The 15865-nt window shown below is 40.6% G+C and overlaps 4 protein-coding genes and 1 long non-coding RNA gene across 5 annotated transcripts in view; 4 read left to right on the top strand and 1 right to left on the bottom strand.

Annotated features, from left to right (window-relative positions):
• Positions 1–77: 77 nt before the first annotated feature.
• Positions 78–5978, top strand: LOC9309746 (polyribonucleotide nucleotidyltransferase 2, mitochondrial). The gene is made up of 16 exons (XM_021021899.1): positions 78–609; positions 837–992; positions 1086–1256; positions 1351–1476; positions 1552–1713; positions 1785–1904; positions 2288–2425; positions 2713–2875; positions 3039–3164; positions 3273–3403; positions 3582–3801; positions 3885–3968; positions 4182–4261; positions 4335–4478; positions 4660–5382; positions 5495–5978. Exons 1-16 carry the CDS (start codon positions 289–291, stop codon positions 5606–5608), a joined length of 2979 nt encoding a protein of 992 aa, XP_020877558.1. The 5' UTR covers positions 78–288; the 3' UTR covers positions 5609–5978.
• Positions 5979–6076: 98 nt separating this feature from the next.
• LOC9309745 (high affinity nitrate transporter 2.7) lies at positions 6077–8107 on the top strand. The gene is made up of 2 exons (XM_002873631.2): positions 6077–7554; positions 7641–8107. Exons 1-2 carry the CDS (start codon positions 6275–6277, stop codon positions 7927–7929), a joined length of 1569 nt encoding a protein of 522 aa, XP_002873677.2. The 5' UTR covers positions 6077–6274; the 3' UTR covers positions 7930–8107.
• Positions 8108–9152: 1045 nt separating this feature from the next.
• Positions 9153–12482, top strand: LOC9309744. The gene is made up of 11 exons (XM_002873630.2): positions 9153–9816; positions 10116–10229; positions 10327–10427; positions 10518–10589; positions 10681–10762; positions 10891–10971; positions 11235–11273; positions 11458–11523; positions 11616–11765; positions 11917–12045; positions 12150–12482. The coding sequence occupies exons 1-11, from the start codon at positions 9577–9579 to the stop codon at positions 12183–12185; spliced, it is 1110 nt and encodes a 369-aa protein (XP_002873676.1). The 5' UTR covers positions 9153–9576; the 3' UTR covers positions 12186–12482.
• LOC110227519 lies at positions 11816–12398 on the bottom strand. The gene is made up of 2 exons (XR_002331212.1): positions 12313–12398; positions 11816–12150 (listed from the first exon to the last, which is right to left on the bottom strand). It is a non-coding gene; the product is annotated as an uncharacterized LOC110227519 (long non-coding RNA).
• Positions 12483–13811: 1329 nt separating the features above from the next.
• The window catches only part of LOC9309743 (protein diaphanous homolog 1), a 2561-nt gene continuing 507 nt past the window's right edge, over positions 13812–15865 (top strand). Inside the window, 4 exon segments of the mRNA XM_002873629.2 lie at positions 13812–14182; positions 14555–14833; positions 15085–15795; positions 15797–15856. Of these exon segments, the coding sequence (XP_002873675.2) occupies positions 13901–14182; positions 14555–14833; positions 15085–15795; positions 15797–15856 (1332 nt within the window). The 5' untranslated portion in view covers positions 13812–13900.

The raw sequence follows: 15865 nt of genomic DNA, 5'->3' as shown, positions 1-15865 counted from the left end.
GTATTTCATTTCAGGAGATAAAAATAACAGAAAATTATGTGTCCACCCTTCTTTAATGTTCAAGGATCAAAAACTAAAACAGGGATCATAGAAATCGGTTTAATGATTGGAAAATTCGATTATTTATAGAAGAACCGTACCGGACCGGGATCGCTAAAACCCTCTCTTCTTTTAGTTTTCGTTGTCGGCTCCGTAGTCTCAGTCTCACCGGTGCGTTAAACCCTTTCCGTTCGCCTTCCCTCTCTCTCTCTACTACTCCACATCTCCCACTCTCTCTGTGTATGTATAATGTCATCGATTGTGAATCGAGCTAGGTCAACATCTCTTCCTAATTTCCTCGCATGGCGTGCTTTGGGTTTTCGCACCATCTGCTCCGGCCGCCTTGGTTTCGCTCCGTCTAATCCAGACTCGCCGGCCTCTGCAGGAACCAAAATTTTGGAGTCTTTTAAGGAGGAATTCGAAGTCGGATCCCGAGTGGTCTCCTTTGAGACGGGAAAAATCGCCCGCTTTGCAAATGGGTCCGTCGTCCTCGGCATGGACCAGACCAAAGTGCTCTCTACTGTTACTTGTGCTAAGACTGACTCGCCTCGGGACTTCTTGCCTCTCACTGTGTGTTACACATATTTCCACCATTTCCGTTTAGTTTGATTTTGTAGCTATTATTAGTGAATCTATCATCTGTTAGGAATTAAGAAATTGTCTAGAGATGTTTTCGTATGTTTCTGCTGTATGTATTTTTGTAGAATTCTCTCAGGAATCTGTCATTGAAATTGCTTTTTCTGTAATGGGTTGATGGTGTTTTGTTTAAACTGATACTTCTTGGAAACTACTGTCAGGTTGACTATCAAGAGAAGCAATACGCTCAGGGTTTGATTCCAAATACGTATATGCGAAGAGAGGGTGCACCAAAGGAGCGGGAGCTGTTATGTGGCCGGCTCATTGATAGACCAATCAGACCATTGTTTCCTTCAGGGTTTTACCATGAAGTTCAGGTATGATAATTTCTAAAAAAACCCTTGAGATATAAAGATCTATGTGGAAGTTTTTTTCTGGGTATCTTCATTTCTTAATTTGGTCACATTCAGATAATGGCTAGTGTTCTATCGTCGGATGGGAAGCAGGATCCAGATATACTGGCAGCTAATGCATCATCAGCTGCGCTCATGCTATCAGATGTTCCATGGGGAGGGCCCATTGGAGTCATCCGGATAGGAAGGATATGTGGGCAATTTGTTGTCAATCCGACTATGGATGAGGTAAAAAGTGGTACATTGGTATATTCTCTAAATTTACAAATTGTAGCCTCTGTTTCATTGTTTGTACTCTTTGTTGTGGTCAAACTCTGTATAGCTTAGCTCAAGTGATCTCAATTTGATATACGCTTGCACAAGGGATAAGACTATGATGATTGATGTTCAATCCCGTGAAATCTCAGAGAAAGATTTAGCAGCTGCTCTGAGGCTGGCTCATCCAGAGGTAGGTTCGAGAACCTTTGTTGGATGTCCTAGTACAATGTAATATTATATAGTGTTGACTTTCTTTTTTACACAGGCTATTAAGTACCTTGATCCCCAAATAAGATTGGCAGAAAAAGCTGGGAAACAAAAGAAGGAGTACAAATTGTCCATGCTTTCTGAGAAAACTTTAGAAAAAGTGACTGACTTGGCTGCAACACGTATTGAATCCGTCTTTACCGACCCTTCATATGGAAAGGTGCGTGTTCGCTTTGTTTCCATCGGAAAAGTGGTTTTTCATCTGCTAGCCTGATATTTTTATATATCCAGTTTGAACGTGGAGAGGCTCTAGATAACATTGGAAAAGATGTAAGAAAAGTATTTGAAGAAGAGGGTGATCAAGAAAGCTTGAGCATCCTTCCAAAGGCTGTTGATACAGTGAGAAAGAAGGTAAGCTTTGTAAATCAATATTTTGAAATATACTTTGTTACTCTTTGCTCTTGTTTTGGGCGATCCTGTTCTGATAAACTTGACATAAAAACTAGTGCTTGAATCAGATAATGAAAATGTTCATAATTGAATAGCAATATCAACTCTTTTTTTTTGTCTAATCTATCTAGGCCAGACTCTACGATGTTTGTGAAAATAGTTGGTTAGTTCTTTGTTACTGAGATAGTTGAGATGCTCTTTTTCATTTTAAGACACATTAAAATGTATGGATCTTAAGAGCTTTCAGAGATTGCGTAGACAGCCACTAGTGATGTGTTATAGGCTTTTGCATTTGTCCTATTCTTCCCCGCCTTACTACTTTGTCCCTTTAACTACAATATCAGGTAGTCCGTTCAAGGATGATATCAGATGGATTTCGAGTCGACGGAAGACATCTTGATGAAGTTAGGCCCATCTACTGTGAATCGCATTACTTACCTGCGCTGCATGGATCAGCACTTTTCTCACGTGGAGATACGCAGGTTTGTCCTCAAACTTTAGCTGCAGGGTGTATAAAATAATGGGAGAAACTTTTTCCCAATAACGCCTATAGTTGTATACCTTTTGAACCAAACAAAAAAAGGGAATCTCATGGTATTAGGTAGCAGAAGGTTTCTGTACTTTGTATCACTTCTGAAGGTTGCTTTCCTAGCTTAGTTTCATTTTCTTTTCGCTTCAAAAGGTGCCTGAAGTGTTAAATTAAAGCTTAATCAGTTCACTGCATTCAATGAGAATCTTACTTAAAGATGTTTCGTATGTGTATTAAAAGGTGCTCTGTACTGTCACACTTGGAGCCCCGGGAGAGGCACAAAGCTTGGATTCCCTTGTTGGCCCCCCGAAAAAGAGATTTATGCTTCACTACAGCTTTCCACCATATTGTACAAATGAAGTCGGAAAACGAGGAGGCCTTAACAGGCGTGAAGTTGGTCATGGTAAAATCTTTGGTTTCCTTTCTCTATTTGCATTTAATGTCCTAATTCACATTTTTCAAACAAAATATTGCTGGTACATTTTATCCTCAAGTTTCCCTATCTTTTTTCATCTAAGGAAACTTTTTTGTGCTTTATGCTTGACAGTGTTTTACATTTTCTGTAGGAACACTTGCTGAGAAAGCATTGCTTGCTGTCTTGCCCCCTGAAGAGGCTTTTCCTTATACTGTTCGTATAAATTCAGAAGTAATGTCCTCAGATGGATCCACGTCGATGGCAAGTGTTTGTGGAGGTATATATACTCACTCACAGACCAGTGTGTATTGTGTTTTTGCAAGCCAGTGCAAACTACCATATGTTTCTATGTTAACTTCATAATGAAAGGTGTTCCGCTTCTCAGGTAGTATGGCATTGATGGATGCCGGAATTCCTTTGCGAGCTCATGTTGCGGGTGTATCCGTTGGTCTTATCACCGATGTAGATCCATCAAGTGGTGAAATAAAGGACTACCGTATAGTAACCGATATTCTCGTGAGTTCTCTTATTTTAATTTGTTGTCTTTTCTTTTATATGGTTTGTTATGAGATTAATCATGAAACTGAAATGTGTTGCAGTGCAATAGTTAATTTAACCTTTGTTTGTCTATAACCATGAGTAGTACTAAGTTGCTAAAATGGATTTTATAGAACTACATACAATGATTTCTCAGGGTTTGGAAGATCATCTTGGAGATATGGATTTCAAGATTGCTGGCACACGAAATGGTGTGACGGCGATTCAGCTGGATATAAAGCCAGCTGGAATACCATTGGACATAGTTTGTGAATCCTTAGAAAATGCACGTGAAGCCCGTCTTCAGATTCTTGACCACATGGAGAGAAACATAAATTCCCCCCGAGCCCAGGATGGGGCTTATTCACCTCGGCTAGGTTTTTTTCCCACTTGTTTTTTCTTTAACCTTAGCTAATAGAATTTCCCCTGCTCAAACTCCAGAATTATGTCTGTCTTGCAGCAACGTTCAAGTACACCAATGACTCACTTCGTAGCTTGATCGGACCTATGGGTGTACTCAAAAGAAAGATTGAAGAGGAAACAGGTGTTTTCTTGACTTCAACTTTAATTGTTAAAAGCTTCTTTCTTGTGACCTTCAAAGACTTTAGAATTGAATAACTCATTTTGAATTGAAAAGGTCAAGTGCTTTTAAGAAAGTAGATTCAAAATGCAATTCATAAACTTATGAATAATATCCACTTGGTTTCTTATAGTTTGGTTTGAAGATTTTTTCTGATAAATAAGTTTCTTTTTTTAGGTGCAAGATTGTCTATTGATAATGGAACATTAACTATTGTTGCCAAGAATCAGGATGTGATGGAAAAGGCCCAAGAAAAGGTATCTTTCTGTCAACTCAGCTTTTAATTGATCAATGATTTTCCATAAATTCTGATTTTATGCATGTCCTTAGGTTGACTTCATCATTGGTCGTGAAATAGTTGTTGGTGGCGTGTACAAAGGCACAGTGACATCTATAAAAGAGTATGGTGCATTTGTTGAGTTCAGTGGTGGTCAGCAAGGTCTACTACATATGTCTGAGCTATCTCATGAACCAGTAAGCTTTCTTAGGGACAAACTGTGTCCGCATGTTTTCCCCTGAGTATGGTTTTCTCAATTAAACCTAAATGTTTTCATCTGCCAAATCTTAGAACGACGATCTCAGAGCTTTATTTTCTTTGCCATTACTCTAGTTGAGATTTGGTTTATACTTACCATGTCTTTATGCAATCCTCCAGGTCTCCAAGGTTTCAGATGTATTACATATTGGCCAGTACATCACTACGATGTGCATCGAAACCGATGTCCGGGGTAACATTAAATTATCCCGCAAAGCAATGTTGCCCAAACCCGAGCGCAAACCAGCATCTGATGCTGGAAAAGACTCGGTGATGAAAGAGTCGTCAACTGTCTACACAGAAACGTCTAGTGTTGGAGAGACTGTTGCAAGCATGCCCAGTATCGTAACGCCACCTCAGAAATCTAAATTATCAGTTCCTGCAGTTGTCATCCGTACTGCTGTGGAGTGTCATGAGGCAGAGAAATCTTCCCCTGTGAACAAGAATGACAAACCCAAACGCGCTACGACACCGAAGCCAGACCGGAAACCCAAATCCACTGCCTCTAAACTGACTGCGACACAGAAGGAAGAGGAGGTACTCGAATCCATTGCTCCAGAAGAAACTCCAGCTGAATGCGGTGAGACACTGAAGCAGGACGGGAAGCTAAAATCCGCTTCGCCCAAAAACAGTAGCACTGATTCTAACCTAGTATCATCTTCAAAAGCTAAGAAATCAACTAGGAAGGAGAATCAATCAGAGAACAAGGCTGAAGAGAGTGCATTCGTTAGTACCCGAAATCTGAAAATAGGAACAGAAATGACGGCCAAGGTCCACGAGATTCGAGCCCGTGGATTGGTTCTTGATTTAGGTGGTGAACTACGTGGTATGTACAAATTCAAGGTATGTTTCAGAAAATTCCCCTTTGACATGTTCCCCCATGTTCTTGAGTTAACTTTTGAGGTGATATACTTAACTCTTGCTTTGTATTGATGCTTACTATGTATGAATACAGGAAGATGAAGAGACAGAGTTTGAAGAGGGAGACACATTGCAAGTGAAATGTACAAGTTTTAGTACTAAAGGAATCCCTGTGATGGCTTTGGTTGACGAAGAGGGAGAAGAATAGTGGTAAACTCTCTTTCCTCTCTAGAAGGTTTTTAACCCAAGGTTCATACGAGAGTTTTGCTTGAAATGTTTTTAATATACGGATCGAATCAAGAGAAGATCGTTAGCTGCTTTTGATGAGCAAATCTTGGTAGATAGATTCATTGGCGTCACAACTTGAGGAAAACTAACGAAATCAGTTAGCGTAACTCGTCTTTTACTTTGGCCTTGCTCCGATTTAGTAGCAATAACCGGATAGACCAAAGAGAAATTGAACCAGACTGGTGATGTGCCGTTTTGTTTCTCTTTTATTGGGTGGTTTTGTGGAACCGAAAGTGGATTGTATGGTTTAGTGTTTTAGTAACTGACGTATGAAAGGTGCGTAACGTTAAGTTTCATCTTTTTTGTCCAATTTCTACAAGAATACAAAACCACAAAAACCCAAGTCGGCAGCTAAAGATAGAAACTGCGCATCCCAATGGCATTTCTTGAAAGATATTATTTGTCCGAATATCTTTTTTCCTACTACAAATTAATACCAACAATTGATGTTAAAAATTTAATTTAAGCCATGAGAGTAGGAATGAATTTCATATTTTGATTGAATTTATAACGTAAGCATTTAGGTCTTTTTGTGAATTAGAATTACACTCGGAAGTTGCCAAAAGTTTGCCTCTCAGTCATTTTAATGTTTCATGAAGATTTAAATTCAAAGATAATGTACATTGGGTGGTCGTCTATAAGTAAGAGTCATCATCAACGAGTTTCTTCTACTCCGAGAGACATGGAGCCATCTCAAGGCAACACCAAAACGCCGTCGTTTCCAGATTCCACTATCCCTGTGGATTCCGATGGCCGAGCCACCGTCTTCCGACCATTCTCTCTCTCCTCGCCGCACTCACGAGCCTTTCACCTAGCGTGGCTCTCACTCTTCTCATGCTTCTTCTCTACCTTCTCCATCCCTCCTCTCGTGCCCGTCATCTCTTCCGACCTCAACCTCTCTGCCTCCACCGTATCCACCGCCGGAATCGCCTCCTTCGCTGGCTCTATCTTCTCTCGCCTCGCTATGGGACCACTCTGTGATCTCATCGGACCACGGACTTCCTCAGCGATTCTCTCTTTCCTCACCGCTCCTGTAATCCTCTCCGCCTCACTCGTCTCCTCTCCGAGGTCCTTCATACTCGTCCGTTTCTTCGTCGGCTTCTCGCTCGCTAATTTCGTAGCTAATCAGTACTGGATGTCCTCCATGTTCTCCGGTAACGTCATTGGTCTCGCTAACGGTGTCTCAGCCGGTTGGGCTAACGTCGGCGCTGGTATCTCTCAGCTACTCATGCCTCTCATATACGCAACCATCGCCGAATTCTCCCCACGCTCCATCGCCTGGCGCGTGTCATTCGTATTTCCCGCCATTTTTCAGGTTACAACCGCTGTCCTCGTTCTCCTCTACGGCCAAGATACTCCCAACGGTAACAGAAAAAACTCGAACCAGAACAAAATCATAAATCCTGAAGAAGAAGTATTAGTAGTACAAGGAGAAGAAGGACGTTCCAGTTTTGTCGAGATCCTAATCGGCGGACTAGGAAATTACAGAGCGTGGATCCTGGCGCTTCTCTACGGATACTCGTACGGCGTCGAGTTAACGACGGACAACGTGATCGCCGGATATTTCTACGAGAGATTCGGCGTGAATTTAGAGGCAGCGGGGACGATCGCGGCGAGTTTCGGGATATCGAACATAGCGTCGCGACCGGCGGGAGGGATGATATCGGACGCGCTGGGAAAAAGATTCGGGATGAGAGGGAGGCTCTGGGGACTGTGGGTGGTGCAATCGGTGGCTGGGTTGTTGTGCGTGTTACTCGGACGAGTCAACTCGCTCTGGAAATCAATCGCCGTCATGTGGGTCTTCTCTGTTTTCGTTCAAGCTGCTTCTGGCCTCGTATTTGGCGTGGTCCCTTTCGTCTCCACGAGGTTTGTTTCAGTGTACCAATTCGGTTTTGTTAATAATTTCGGTTCGATTTTAATTTGGTATGGTTTGGTTTACTTTATAATGACAGATCGTTAGGAGTGGTGGCGGGAATAACGGGAAGCGGCGGCACTGTAGGTGCTGTGGTGACGCAGTTTCTGTTGTTTTCCGGTGATGGTGTTCGAAAACAGAAAAGCATTTCACTTATGGGTTTGATGACTTTTGTGTTTTCTCTGTCTGTTACATCTATATACTTTCCACAATGGGGTGGAATGTGTTGTGGGCCTTCCGAAGAAGAAGATTTATCTCGGCGACTCCTTGTAGAAGACGAAGAGGAAGACGATAAAGTGACTAGTGGTAGACTAAATCCCGTTTGTTGATTCTGCGTTTGAACTGTTGGCCATTTGGCCTAAACAAAGGCAATGGCAAAGTATTAATATCTTTTGCTATTGGGGATTTTGTGGATCGAAATGTTTATGTGACTCAAGGACGAATGTGATGTTATCAAGTCAAAGAGTCTATCAAATTCTCTTATATATGTTCTTGATTGTGTTAAAATTCTCCTTACACAGACAGAAACTTGCAAAATAAGCCAGAATTAATTTGTATACGACCCTCTTTGTATAATCTCTTGTAACAGTTTAGACTAAGTGAGTCTAACAAATCAACATGTTTATACTAATCTTAAAAGATGTTGACGTAAGAAAGAAAAATAAAAGAAACTAATTAACATCACAATCGTTTTGATTCGGTTTCTTGCTTACTCTGTTTCTTTGGCAGTCTTCTTTTGTTAAAGAACAAAGAGCAAGAAAATTAAAGTAGATGAAAGCGTATATTATAGATAGGTACGTAATAAGATTACCAAGAGTTACTATGTTTTTATTTGTAATTTAATTCGTAAATAAAAGAAAAACGAAATTACATAAATAAAAACTTACACCATTAAGTAAACGAATAAAGCCACGGCGTTGCCTTTGATAAAAGATGTGGACGGTAGAGAAAGAGCTCAGCAGGGGTGACCTGAGTTAACACATGAAACCGAGAGATGTAATAATGACGTAGCGTCATTTACAGCCGTTGATTGCTCATATGTTCTCATGTCGACCCTGTCGAGATCCACTACCTTAACGATATTTTTCTATCTTCTAGCGGCCAGTAATAAAAGGTTTGTTACAATTTGAGTTTCCTTCAAAAACTGCTGAGGGCTATGTATATATATACACAACAAAAATGCTGAAGGATTGTGTAGTACACAATATTACCACACAAATTGCAAATTTGCAGTACACAAGTAACACAACACAACATACGGGCCAACGTTTTGTTGCATTCATATACGTTTTCTATAGTACAATAAAAAAACTAGAGAACTATATATGTACTGCAAAATTGATTGATCTAAAAGAAAATCAACATTGTACTTCTCTGAAAATACAACGGCGAGTTTTGTACTAGTTGGAACGTCAAAGATGCCCCCACGTGTTTGTTTAACTTTTTTTCACAGTAGATAATTCTTTCGCGAACCAGTTTTGTGTAATTTTTGAATCCTGTCGAAAAAAATAAAATAATAATTTGGACCGGGCTTAAAATATCCCAGTGGAAGTGTTGGCTTTAAGAAAAATCAGAGAGAGGCCCACTTCACCAGCTCTACTCATTGTCATTGATTCACCTGCAATCTCTTTCTTTCTCACTCTCCAAGTCTCCCTCTGTGAAAGCTGAAAGCTCATCTTCTTCTTCCACGTGATTTCTCTTCCCGTTCGCTAATTGCTCTCCCTTGCGTTCGACGCCATCTTCCTTGGAGTTCCACTGAATTTCAAGTAGATTCTTCCATGTTCGATCTGATCCGGCTCCAGAGATCGAGAGTTGAATCGCCTCGAAACAGCTCGAGTTTAACGATAGACGCGCGACAGGAGGATAGAGAGATATTCGGAGCTGCGTATACAGTCCGATTGACTATGTGAAGTCTGATTTACGGAGGCAAATGGCGGGAAAATTGACTTGAGCGCGATTTACTGTGTCGATCCAAAATGAAGAAGAAGGTGTCGCAGCAGAAGTTACTGTACAGATGGAAGAGGAAGGTATACGCCACGTTGATGTTCGCTTTCTGCTTGGGGACTTTCGTATTTATCCAAGCTCGTTTCAATGGAATCACTGCGTCTCTCGATTCGCTGAAGAAGCCTCGTCTCGATCAGAAACCACAGATTGCCTTCCTATTCATTGCGCGGAATCGACTCCCTCTCGAGCTTGTCTGGGATGCATTCTTTCAGGTATACTCTTCTCCTTATCTAATTGGGTTCAGAAACACTGATTCTAGTATTTGAGGATCAGATGTGAAATTTCATAGCTGCAGCGAACTAGCGAGGTATAGTGGTAGAGGTTTGGGAATCAGATAATCTGATTCCCCTGAGAATTTTTGGACGATTTCTCAGTTGGAATGTGTACTCTTAGCAATAAAATCATGTGTAATAATGACAATGGCCGCTTTTACTGATTCTTCTTTAAAGATCTGGTCAAAGCCATGTTGAAGTACTGAGCTTGGTCCATGATGATATATGTGCTTTTGCAGGGTGAGGATGGCAAGTTCTCAATATATGTTCACTCTAGACCTGGATTCGTTCTCAGCGAGGCTACAACGCGATCCAAGTTCTTCTTGGATCGCCAAGTTAATGACAGTATACAGGTGGCTGATACGAGAATGTATCAATTTACCAAATCATGAATTTTTCATTTGCAGCATTATTTTTTTAAAAGTCGTCTGATTCAATTGCTAATTACAGGTTGATTGGGGTGAATCGACCATGATTGAAGCAGAACGTGTATTGCTCAGACATGCACTTAGAGATCCATTTAATCACCGCTTTGTTTTTCTTTCTGATAGGTGAGATTGATTCTGTATATACCTTTTCATGTCTGGATTGCAGTTGCTCACTTTCCTAACTAAATTTCAGTTTGTTTGGTTTCTTCTCAGCTGCATACCTCTGTACAGTTTCAGCTACACGTATAACTACATCATGTCAACACCTACTAGTTTCGTTGATAGGTCCGTGCTGGTTAAATACATAACTCCATACTTCAACTTTGACTCCGACAATGTTTATGTTATAATCACTAAATATTTTTCTTTATTGCAGCTTTGCAGATACAAAAGATAGCCGTTATAATCCTAGAATGAATCCCATTATTCCTGTTCATAACTGGAGAAAGGGATCACAGGTGAAGTTCCCATCCCTTGTTGTGTAAAATGTATTTCTGAATGAATATGAATTCTGTCATTCTGAATGTGTGCAGTTTAACTGACATTTTCTCTGCTATGTTTTCTTTATCCTATTGTCTTCTCGAAGTGGGTCGTTCTGAATAGAAAACACGCAGAAATTGTGGTGAATGATACCTCCGTCTTTCCTATGTTTCAGCAGCATTGCAGGGTAAGTTGTTGAAACCTTCACTTCATTAGCAAGCTTGGGAATACTGTTATTGAATTTATGAGCTGTCCTCTAGTATGATACTGTAAAGAGGGAGGATGTGTACTCTTTATTTTCATTCATTAATTTTCAAAATAAAGATGGTTTGCTGCCAAGAGAGACTTATTAGAACCACTTATATTAGATTTGGGTGTTATTGTTGCTTTGTAAGTAGACTGTTCACTGTTGGCTCACTCATAAACTTTTTTTTGCATATGATCTTGCAGAGAAAATCACTTCCAGAGTTTTGGCGAGATCGTCCTGTAGTAAGTTGATTTTCTCTGGTCACATATTTAATTACCGCACCATATGAAGTTATTAACAGTTCCTCCTCACCCGTAAGCTCATGCTCATTCGATTCCTGCACTTTTAGTCTGTAGAATCTGGCAGGCATTTACGGTTTGATGACCAGGATACGATGTGTTGTACTAATGTAGTCTTATTGTGTAGCCAGCTGAAGGTTGGAAGGAACACAACTGTATACCTGATGAGCACTACGTTCAGACATTGCTTTCTGTAAGATTAATGTTTGATCCAACCATATGCGTTGTCGTTTAGAAATGAATGGTACAAGTAATCAAATCTGGTAATGCTTCTTAAATTTTCAGCAAAAGGGTGTGGATAGCGAACTCACACGACGATCACTGACACACTCAGCTTGGGACCTTTCTTCCTCTAAAAGTAATGAACGTCGTGGATGGCATCCTATGACTTACAAGTTTTCTGATGCTACTCCTGATCTTATACAGTCCATTAAGGTACACCTCCGTAAGACCAACCTTTTCTTTGGTAGAACTAAAACTCTCGATTAAAATGTATGTAATCTTCTTCTTTTTTCTTGATATAGCTATAACCAATTGCAAACTTAAAACAGAAATAGAATCTCTAACCAAACACATTGATTCACAGGGAATCGACAATATCAACTACGAGACTGAATACCGGCGAGAATGGTGTAGCCATAAAGGTAAACCGTCGCCGTGCTTTCTCTTCGCCAGGAAGTTCACTCGTCCCGCAGCTCTCCGCCTACTCCGTGAAGTAAACTTTTCTTTCACAATCATCGCTTAAACTAAGAAATTAACATCACAAACATTATGATGAACTCATGGTGGGTTTCTTTGCTTCCTCTGTTTCTTTGGCAGTCTATCTTGTTAGAGGACAAAGAGCAAGACAATTAAGTAGATCCTTCACCATTCATAGCATATATTACACATAGGTACGTAAGATTACCAAGAGTTATTATGTTTGTACTATTTGTGATTTCAGTTGTAATACAACAGATATCGAATTTACATAGAAACTTACACCATTTGGTAAACGATAAAAGCCACGGCATTGATAAAGATGGTCGGTAGAGAAAGAGCTCAGCAGGGGTGACCTGAGAACACATGTAACAATGACGTGGCGTCATTACAGCCGTTGATTACACATGTGTCCTCATATCAACCCTGTCGAGATCCACTACCTTCAAAATATATCTTCTCTTCATTACAATTTGAGTTTCGGTTTGTCTCAAACATGCTGGAAACTATATATACACAGACAAGGAAGGGATTGGGTAGTACACAATAATACCACAACAATTGTGTAGTACACACGGGCAAGTTTTGTTGCATTCATTTACGTTTTGTATAGTACAAGAAAAAACTTCGGACTTGTGTACTGCAGAATTGATTAAAAGAAGAAAATCATCATTGTACTTTTATGAAAGTACAACGGCGAGTTTTGTACTAGCAATTTTTCCGGTATTAAAAGTTTTCTATGGTCCCTATATTCTATATTTAGATCAAAATGACCTCACAATTACGAAAACTGGGAAAGTTATAAAAGCCCAAATTATTCAATTTGGTTTAATAACTTGCGTGGAGTGGAGAGTGGGGAAAAAGTAATAAAAGCCCATATTCATTGTGCGATTGACAAAGCCTACAAAAGAGAGAGCGCGTGATTTTGCATATATTGGTTTTAGTCCCACATCGTAAACACACAGAGAAAGACAACAACCTCAAGTCATATATAAATATGGAAATAGCATTCGTCTATAATTCACGGAGCCGTGCGATAAGCACATAGCGAACTATTCTTTCGCCTTTTACTAAAGAATACCGTGTGCTTGTCGTACTAAGCGGCATGCGCCTATTTTTGGAGGGTTGTCTCTTATTGAGATCAACTCTATCAATCATTAACTTGAAAATTTTCTAAATAAACCAAATTTCCTCAACGATCTATAAACCTAAAATTTCTTAGCTGTTCTACAATAAACTACTTATGAGCTGATTTACGTGAAAGTAGTCCCATATCGGAAGGGTATTTCCAAAACAAAGCCGAAGTTTTGCTATATAAAGGATCACGATTTACTTAACAAAGCATACCTTTCTCGGCCTTTTGAGCTAAGATCAAGTGTAGTATCTGTTCTTATCAGTTTAATATCTGATATGTGGACCATCGGTTCACACGATATTAACTCAATTTATTTAGGTAGTGAGCCATCACAATAGCTTGCTATTTGTGCTCACAATCGTCGCCCATGTGTTGCACTATTGCAAGGGCTTGGCGTATCCCACCAATCACAGTGTTAAAGATTTTTTTGGTCTAATTATATTCACTCATACACGTAAATGCAGTAAAATCCTGCTTTGGAGTAGGAGAAGGTAAATAATCGTTGGAGAAGAAGGTAAATAGTCATGGGCTCGTTAAGTCTCCAAGTCCAATGGGCTAAACCAACTCTTCAAAATGGGTGATGTTGACACGGTACAGTAGAAATTATTAATGCTGCTGACTTAGAAAAGCAACATTTGGCCGATGGAAAATTATATTTTTCTTTCTGCAGGAAGTTAGAAAATCATATAAAAATCAAGGGAGACTAAAATAATGATATAATGCAATCTTTCGATCGATGAATACGGCTCTGTTCTCGGATAAGCAGATAATGGATCTCATGAACGACAACAATAATTCACAAGACGGCGATCATCATCAGAAACACCGTGTCGGCGATAATGGATTGGAATCGAACAAGGAAGCTATCTTCCCTAGCTATGATTTCCATCCTATCCGCCCTAATGCCTCCGTCGGATTGTCTCACCACGCTTTAGATCTCGCCGGATCTGTTAATTCCACGGCTGCTAGGGTTTGGGATGCGTCTGATCCCAAACCGGTTTCAGCTTCTTCCGCAAGAGTAATATATTCCTAAATTCTCATCTCTCTCCTAAACCGGTCTTTATGATCAAATCTCCTTCGTTTTGTTGGCTTCATTAGTTTATTACGATTTTACGTTATTTGGCTTATTAGAATCGGTTCTAAGGTTTCGACTGTGTTAATTGATATATACTAGTTGTGGTTACACTGTGTTTACATTTGCTTATCTGTTTATAAATGTTTGCTACACTATAAGGTTTTGTAGAATACTAACTGATTTTTAGGTAGTATATATGATCTCCAGCTATTGTTTACTTTTATGTTTCATTTAATCTTGCTTGATGCTTGCATGGTTAGGATAATGATAGTGATCACACTTAGCCTTGCTTGTTGCATTTGTTCGTTCTTGCAGAGTTATGGTTCTATGGACTCTCTTGAACCTTCAAAGTTGTTTGCTGAGAAGGATCGAAATTCCCCTGAGTCAGCGATTATATCTGCAATTGATCGGACAATGAAGGCACATGCTGATAGCTTGTTACATGTTATGGAAGGTGTCAGTGCACGTCTAACGCAGCTGGAGACCAGAACCCGAAATCTCGAGAACCTGGTTGATGATGTCAAAGTTTCTGTTGGGAACAGTCATGGAAAAACTGATGGGAAGTTGAGACAGCTTGAAAACATCATGTTAGAGGTAATTTAATTCTTTTTGGATACCTAAGAATCACATGAATCTGAGATATTAGACAAACGTTCTGTTCTGCCTTTTGGATGCCAATTTTTGCCTACCCGGGGAATTATTTATCTGTTAACTTGAAAGAAGTTTCTGGTTTCATGATTTTCATTTTTCCATATATTTTATGTATCTGGGATTTCATACTTTTCGATGTATCATCTATCAAGCTTCTAGATTCCTCAGTACCTTCTTTCTATGATTGCATTCAGGTGCAAAGCGGTGTACAGTTGTTGAAGGACAAACAAGAAATAGTTGAAGCGCAGCTTCAGCTTTCAAAGCTCCAGTTATCAAAGGTAAACCAGCAGCCCGAGACACACTCTACACATGTTGAACCCACTGCTCAGCCTCCCGCATCACTGCCTCAGCCACCAGCTTCTGCTGCAGCTCCCCCATCTCTTACTCAGCAAGGACTCCCGCCACAACAATTTATCCAACCGCCCGCCTCACAGCACAGTCTCCCACCACCTTCATCTCAACTGTCTCAGCTTCCTAGCCAGTTCTCTCCCCAGCAAGATCCTTATTTCCCTCCACCTGGTCAGTCCCAGCCACCTCCAACAAACCAGCCTCCTTATCAACCTCCTCCTCCAACCCAGTCACTGCATCAACCACCTTACCAGTCACCTCCTCAACAGCCACAATACCCGCAACAGCCACCTCCTCAGCTCCAACACCCGTCAGGCTACAACCCGGAGGAACCACCTTACCCTCAGCAATCTTACCCGCCAAACCCTCCTCGTCAACCACCTTCTCATCCACCTCCTGGTTCCGCCCCATCTCAACAGTACTACAACGGTCCTCCAACGCCACCATCAATGTATGATGGATCAGGCGGCAGATCCAATTCAGGTTTCCCTTCCGGGTATTCTCCTGAACCGTACCCGTATACTGGACCTCCTTCCTCACAGTATGGAAACACCCCAATCTGTGAAACCGCCACATCAGAGTGGAAGTGGATCTGGTGCCTTACCACAGCTTCCAATGGCACGACCA

The sequence above is a fragment of the Arabidopsis lyrata genome (assembly GCF_000004255.2).
Source record: "Arabidopsis lyrata subsp. lyrata unplaced genomic scaffold ARALYscaffold_6, whole genome shotgun sequence".
In the NCBI taxonomy this organism is placed as follows: domain Eukaryota; kingdom Viridiplantae; phylum Streptophyta; class Magnoliopsida; order Brassicales; family Brassicaceae; genus Arabidopsis; species Arabidopsis lyrata.
This window is presented reverse-complemented; position numbering and strand designations above follow the sequence as displayed.

Excerpts from the sequence above, each read along its gene's own strand:
- LOC9309744 (XM_002873630.2), top strand. The coding sequence starts at position 9,577 with ATGAAGAAGAAGGTGTCGCAGCAGAAGTTACTGTACAGATGGAAGAGG. Across the intron at positions 10,763-10,890 it reads ACTGGAGAAAGGGATCACAG|TGGGTCGTTCTGAATAGAAA; the intron begins GTGAAGTTCCCA and ends GTCTTCTCGAAG. Across the intron at positions 10,972-11,234 it reads TGTTTCAGCAGCATTGCAGG|AGAAAATCACTTCCAGAGTT; the intron begins GTAAGTTGTTGA and ends ATGATCTTGCAG.
- LOC9309746 (XM_021021899.1), top strand. The coding sequence starts at position 289 with ATGTCATCGATTGTGAATCGAGCTAGGTCAACATCTCTTCCTAATTTC. Across the intron at positions 1,257-1,350 it reads TCAATCCGACTATGGATGAG|CTTAGCTCAAGTGATCTCAA; the intron begins GTAAAAAGTGGT and ends AACTCTGTATAG. Across the intron at positions 2,876-3,038 it reads CAGGCGTGAAGTTGGTCATG|GAACACTTGCTGAGAAAGCA; the intron begins GTAAAATCTTTG and ends CATTTTCTGTAG.
- LOC9309745 (XM_002873631.2), top strand. The coding sequence starts at position 6,275 with ATGTTTCATGAAGATTTAAATTCAAAGATAATGTACATTGGGTGGTCG. Across the intron at positions 7,555-7,640 it reads GTCCCTTTCGTCTCCACGAG|ATCGTTAGGAGTGGTGGCGG; the intron begins GTTTGTTTCAGT and ends TTATAATGACAG.